Source organism: Sus scrofa, chromosome 1 (genome assembly GCF_054392235.1).
Source record: "Sus scrofa isolate SSC_HxYL_T2T_F1_AM1 chromosome 1, Sscrofa_HxYL_maternal_Yorkshire_Landrace_v2.0, whole genome shotgun sequence".
Lineage (NCBI taxonomy): Eukaryota > Metazoa > Chordata > Mammalia > Artiodactyla > Suidae > Sus > Sus scrofa.
The window spans coordinates 8,240,011-8,246,546 of record NC_139383.1 but is presented as its reverse complement, the minus strand read 5'-3'; the positions used below and the strand labels follow the sequence as shown (position 1 = coordinate 8,246,546).

The 6,536-nt window shown below is 54.1% G+C and overlaps 1 protein-coding gene across 13 annotated transcripts in view; it reads right to left on the bottom strand.

The window, feature by feature from the left end:
- Positions 1 to 455: 455 nt before the first annotated feature.
- The window catches only part of TAGAP (T cell activation RhoGTPase activating protein), a 74,935-nt gene continuing 68,854 nt past the window's right edge, over positions 456 to 6,536 (bottom strand). For 12 of the 13 annotated variants that reach the window (XM_085024755.1, XM_085024460.1, XM_085024660.1 and 9 more), the window contains 5 exons: positions 5,909 to 6,070; positions 5,313 to 5,422; positions 3,758 to 3,953; positions 3,090 to 3,204; positions 456 to 2,452 (listed from right to left, as the gene is read on the bottom strand). In XM_085024755.1, coding sequence (XP_084880881.1) covers positions 1,248 to 2,452; positions 3,090 to 3,204; positions 3,758 to 3,953; positions 5,313 to 5,422; positions 5,909 to 6,070 — 1,788 coding nt within the window. In that variant the 3' untranslated portion in view covers positions 456 to 1,247. 13 annotated transcript variants of the gene reach the window in all.

Below are 6,536 nucleotides of genomic sequence, written 5' to 3'. Positions count from 1 at the left end.
TGTGTTCTTAACCCACTGAGCCACAGTGGGAACTCTGAGAATAACTATCTTAACCATTGAACATTAAAGTTCTAATATATGACAAATATTTCGGCACTATGTTTGCTAATAATCAAGCAAACTGAGCATCATAAAAAGATTTTTTTCAAGTGCTGAAAACTTTACTGAAACCAGGAAATCTTACATTTGCATACTAATTTTTTTTGGCCTCTGAGTGACCATTTGCCCCAAAAATGGCTTAAAGAGGGTATATTTTGATGGTTTTGCACATTTTTTGAGAACAGGGATTGTCTCTTTTTCCTAAGCCCCAGAGCCCCACCTTGGCTTGTGTATTAACCTAGAATTACGCATATACGCTCAGTAAAGGTCTGCGGAGGAACCCCTGGGGTGAGTGACTTTCTTGGGGGTGCCTATGAACAGAGGGAGGGGGCAACATACTGGTAAAGCACGAACGGTTTACTCGGAAGCAAGGAAGGCAATTTATTGTAGTGAGATTGTACCGAAGTTTTATACGTGACCCCCGATGCGGGTAAGGTAACTTGCCCTCCGCCGCTGGAGAAGCCACGCCGACGACCAAGAGGCTCAAAGTGCTGCACATCAGTTCACCACGCCGCCTGCACCGCATCTTCACCGCCCAGACGGAAAGTCAGACGATGCAAGCACACATGCAAGTATTCTTCCTACCGCCGAACGGCAGCGTTTTCTTTTCCCGGAGTCTGTAACGCCAAACACTCAACTCTCGTCTTACCGTGGGCCGGGGTTATGGCAGAGCCGCCTAGGAGAGTAAACGTCGAACAGAAGACGCCATCGTTTCCCTACACGGAGTTTGTGGAGAACAGCAGAACCGGCACGCCGCTCCGCAACCTCCAAAGGGAGAGATTCTTTGCAAACACTACCGGCTAGAAACGTGCCCCAGGAGGCGGAGAACAGCGACAGTGGACCGCACGCTCACACACAAATATGTACACGTGTGCGCAGAGACAGACAGCTTTGCATCGAACACCCGGTCTGGACTGCGCTTTATCCGCTTGCTACATGTTGCACAAGTGCGGGCGCGCAGACACCGCCCGCGTGCCCGGTGCAGCTGTGCAGCCGTCCGCTCTGAGGCGGGGGCCACACACCTTTCCAAAGGAGCTTATTCATGACTTTTGGGACAAGAGAGTCTGACAGCGGTGCTCGACAGAGCCGACACAGCCGGCCGTCTGCGGAGATGCCCCGCGCCGCGTCTTGGCGGCGGGCCTGTCCCCCTAGACGTAGGATTCTTTCGCCAAGCGGAGCTGGTCGGCCTCAAAGACGGGCTGACTACACCGCTGTGCCACGAGCTCCTGCTTGTTCTGGCGAGACTCGGACAGAAGCCTCAGCCGCTGCAACTCCGGTCTCCCGGTGACAGTCACCTGTCCTACCGTCGCCACGGAAGCACAGACAGTCCTGCTCTGCTCCCACGCCTCCCTCCCGGGCCACGGCTGGGCCTGGGAACGGGGAGGAGGTGGCAGCCCGGCGTCCAGGCTCAGCATCCTGGCCCGCATGCTGCCCACTGTCTGGCCCCCGGGGGCTGCGAGGTCCCAGGCCTGGTGCCGCAGGGCCTCCTCGTAAGAGGGGGGGCTGCCAGGGCCCCTCTGACCCACCGCCTCCCCTGAGAGGGCGGAGGACCCGGAGTTCAAGGCCAGAGCAGTCTGGCTGTGGATGTCGGTCAAGTCTTCCTGGACGATCCGGCCGGCGAGCTGGCTTTCTTTTTGAAAGCCGTTCTTGGCGTGGTCTCTGGGGAGGCCCTTGCACTTGGCGGCCACAGAGCTGGGGGTTTTGGACAGCGCTTTCTTGTGCGCCGCGAAGGAGAACGACATGGAGTGCTTTTTAATTTCTCGGTTGGGCTTACTTTTCTCGGCCCTTGTGAAAGACTGATGTCTGGCGAAGAAGTTCCTTTTGGGCCCGGATGGGGAGGCCAGGGGCGAGCTGTCGGAGTAGGCCTCCAGGGAGCCAGTGGAGGCGGCCTGGCGGGCTGGTCCCCTGGGGGCCACCAAACCCTGAGCCAGGTTCTGCAGCCCCAGGTCCGGTGGCCTCAGGCCTCTGCCTTCAGCTGCAGGAAACACCTCCTCTGAAAACGGGTCCTCGGCGTCCTCAGCGGCATGAAGGGAGGCGGCCCGGGACCCGGTGACGTCATCCTCACTCCGCGCGAGCGTCGGCTCTGCTCTCCAGCCGTCCAGGCACCCCCGCGAGGATGCCACGCTGGGGTCCGAGTACCTCCTGTCGGCCTGACCGAGCGAGCCTCTCAGTCTGGCCACGGAGCTGACGATCGGCTCCCAGGTGTGCCGTGGGCCTCGGGGCTCCGAGCCGGCGGCCGGGTCCGAGGGCACTGGGGGCTGCCTGCCCGGGGAGCCCATGGCGCTGCTGGCATCCACGTCGGGGTCGGGATCGTTGCTGTCGTAGGCCGAGTCGTTCTGCAGGGTCGACACATCTGGGGAAAGTGATGGGGCAGCTGAGTTTTGTTCTGTCCCTTTTGGAAATGGACCTCCGTGCAGGTCACCCTGCTTGGAGTGCGTGTGGCCCTGGGGAACTGGGTGGCCCTACACTGGGGCTTGATGTGGAAGAAAGTGGCCACACAGGGTTTTGTTTCTGTGCGTATCTGCTATTCTGAGGTGGAGAGGAGAAGCAGGCACGTGACAGGAGAGAGGAACTGAGAAAAGAGAAAACGGCACGTCCCGAAAAGGTCCTGCTCTTGGACTTAGAAACGGACCTTCGGACGGCGCCCCTCCCGACTCGTCTCCACTGCAGGGGCCCACTGGGTGGCCACGAAGGCTCCTCACTCCAGCTGCGGCGAAAGCTGCCTCGGCCAAGCGAGCGGCTCTTCCTGAAGGAGCACGCAGCGAGGGGAAGGGCCAGGCTGCGGCTGCCCGAGGCCATGCTGCAGGAAGTCAGAGAAGAGCTTCCGTATTTAATGACTTCCCTACAGACAGGAGTCTCCTCGGATTCGGGGCTTTGTGGAAGTCACTTCTGCTTTCAGATGCCAGAGATGCTTCCCATGACCGGCCTGGGCGGGCAGCCGGGCGGGAACCTCCCCCTCAGGTGGAGTCGCTCGAGAGCACATTCCGTACCTGAGCTGTCCGTGTGTTCCAGGGAGTCATCAGAGGCAACGCTGGAATGTGCCGGAATGTTCTCCCCAAATATTTCGAAGCAGTTATCGATGAGGAATTCCACCAGCGTCTTAACCTGTGAGGAGAAGTGAACAGGTGGTCAGCTGCAAGGAAGGGGGGGTGGATGGGGACACAGCGGGCGTCAGGGAGGCGCCCAAATGAGCTGCAGAGATCCTTATGGGTCTGAAAGGAGCATCCAGAAAGTCGGTAACAAATCCTCTCTGCTGCGATTATTTTTGAGATATGCATTCCTAATTTGAGAATTTTAAAAAACCCTATTACGTTAGAGTCCCTGAGGTTTTCACCTTGGTAAGGACGTTCCCGCATTGGCAGTCGGACAGACCGAGTGTGCTGCACGAACGAGAGACGCGGGAGAGGCCCGGGCCGTCCCGGGGAAGTCATGTAAAGAGGGCGGCCCTGGTCCCCTGCCTCGCGGGACGGCCGAGGACCCGGGCCCAGCCTTACTCAGCCCCTCCCAGGCACGCGGCTAAGACAGCGGGACTCCGTCACAGCGCTCGCGTGTCGGATTTTCACCGTGGTCTTGCGAGCGTCAGAGAAATTCAGAGGCACCGTTTTGCGTGGCTTTTGCAAACAGACCGTGAGTCTCTCAGAAACACATGGGAACAAACCTTATGGTTCAAGTCCCTCCGGGCTTCGAGCGACAGGTCGTGCTCGTTCTCTGGGCTCAGCACGTTGGGCCCGATGCAGATGGCGAGATTGCTGGCATCCATCCTGCTGACCTCGGAGTTCTTGCTGATCAGGTAGAGCACGGAGACCAGGTGCTTGAGCAGCAGGAGGTTGGGCCGGGGGAGCTTATCTGCCACCCTGGAAGGGAGGCGGGGAGGCTGGTTTTAGGGCAGGCTCATGTCCTGTCTGGCTAGAGGACAGCCGGTTGGAAGTTTCTGCCCAACCCAGACTTCCTTTAAAATGAGGAAGGTGCATTTCCACAAGAAACATTGTGAAAGGTTCATTTAGACACTTCCAGTGGTAACTAACATGGAATGAATCCGTTAACCACAAAATCCCGAAGCCCTGAGAAACGGGGCTTTGTGATCAGGGCACCAATAACATGGCCCTTTAACACGGGTTAGGGTTAGGGTTGGGGTTAGAGGGTTAGGGTTGGGGTTAGGAGAATTAACTCCGGCACTAAACCCCATAACTTAATATATCTTAAAAATCATTTAACAAATGACTTATCGTTTAGCCATGCAGAATGTCTTTCTGCTTCTAACACTGCAAGACTGTGTTTTGTTTTTGTGTTTTTTTTGAGTACAGCCATTTTGCTTTTTTAAAAACTGTGCTCATCAAATGAAGAGGGTACATTTTTATATGTCCTGAGAAATCCTTATGGAGAATAAATCAGTTTATAAGAGCATGTTTGTACATATGGTCCAGGCAGCACTTCAACAGCAACATCGGTACTAGTTACAATAAATTAGACTTGTAAAGCCTCCCATTTGCAAAAAATGAAAATGTGGCTCTCACGTAGGGATCATGCATTTCTCCTAAGAAGACACTGTTAAAAAGGGCTCTGTTTCTACTTTAGGATAATCTTAGGATTCTCGATTTGAGACAGACACTCTGATGCCTTCAATTCAATAAATATTTCATTGAAAATACTTGGCCCTGTGAGCTAATCATAATATACAGACTGCTTTTCATAGGATTTGGCCAAAGTGCTGCTATGGTCAGGTTAGCTGTCTAAGATTCTAGTCACTAAGAGGGCATGCTCTCATTTGCGTATGTACTTGCTTTTGCTGTCACTGGAATTTGTTTTATATAACTTTCATTGTGTTTAATTATAAGAATATGGACGATGCTGTGGGGTTTGATGGACAAGCCCTTCCAGATGGTTTACTCTGCTTTAAGGGATGTTTTATGGGAAAATTGTTGCTTTGCACGACAGCAACATGGACAGGTAAAGGACACCCCTAGGCTTCCCCACCTCTTGGGACTTGGGAGTTGGAAAGGTCGCTTTCTACCTTTTGAGGAGGTGCTTCCTCTCATTTGGCTAAAACTACTTTTTGAAAATTTCCAGGGTACCTCTTGCCTTTTATTCTGGGAGCAGATGGACAATTCCTCTGGAATTCCCGAAACGCCGCAGTATCTGTCACGCTCTCTGACAGCTATGTGGGGAATGGAAGGATGGAGACGGTGCCTCCGGGAGTGACTCCGGCAACTTACTGCTTCAGGGCCTCGATCCTGTCGTCCTCGCTCTGCTTCTCCAGGGCGCCCATCCACTCCTCAAACAGGCTGCACGAAAGGAGCTTCAGGGGGATACTTCGGAGGAAGTCCTGGAGGACAGAAGGGGCGGCTCAACGTTACACAATGTGCTGGCGACCTGTCACCTCTCACTCGTGTTGCCTCTCAGGGACTCCGTTCGCCCCGCCACACGCGGTGCCCCCTCTCCCTCCTGCAGCTGATTATTCTGGGGAAATCTCTGCCCTGAGCCCTCTCTCAGCAACTTCCTAGCTACGGGCACAGCAAGGCCATCACTCGAGGGGCCACCAGACTCAGGGCGATGGACCTGACCATCCAAGTGCCTTTGCTCATCAAAATTCGGGGGAAATTTAAGGCATCACTCTCTGTTGGAATCTGGGATCACAGAAATAGAGATGCTTATGTAAATAAATAAATAAAGGCTTAACTGAAAAAAGAAATTAAACTTCAGGATCAGTGTCCTTCACTTTGCAGGGTGAAGAGTCCGTTTCTTATTTCCTGGGAGTTAGCGGTGTCGGAGCCCACGGGCAGGTGGTTTGGCACCAATGCTATGAACTCACCTTAAAGACCACGGCCAGCAGGTGCACAGGGAGACTTTTCAGATCCACGAGGCCTCCGGAGTTGAGCTCCTCCTTGAGCTCTTTTCGGGCCTTCTCGTTGGCCGCTTTCCTGAATATCCCTTCAGTGGAAGGGCCTTTAAGGCACAGAATAGTGAGAATATCCTAAAGGAAAGAAATAGGAAGCGGTTACCCTCGGTTTGAAGACACACTCTGCTGTGGCTAATACAGAAACAGTCTGTGTTTAGGTTGGAGAAAGAGAATGAAAACCGTGGACAGGAACAGTAGCCAACTACCTGTTATAAAAGGTTCTCTCCATGAAAGTTCCTCCTCCAGGATCTGAGACAGTCCTAACAAGTGACTCCTTATGCCAGTTTTTCCTTCCAGTCCAGCTGTTATCAGCTGTCTCCCTCGACCCTGCCTTCTTCTAAGAGGAGGTAAACCGGGAAGGCGCAAATCCGCACCTTCTAAGAGCACTCCAGGCCTCCCGCCTCTCAAGTCATTCCACGTGAACGCTGGATTTCTGACCATAAACTCTATAAACCCCTGGTCGCTGATTTTTCGGAAGGTACACACTTTCAGCATTCCTAACTCCACGAGGGCAGAAGGAGGGAGGGACTGCCTACCCAAG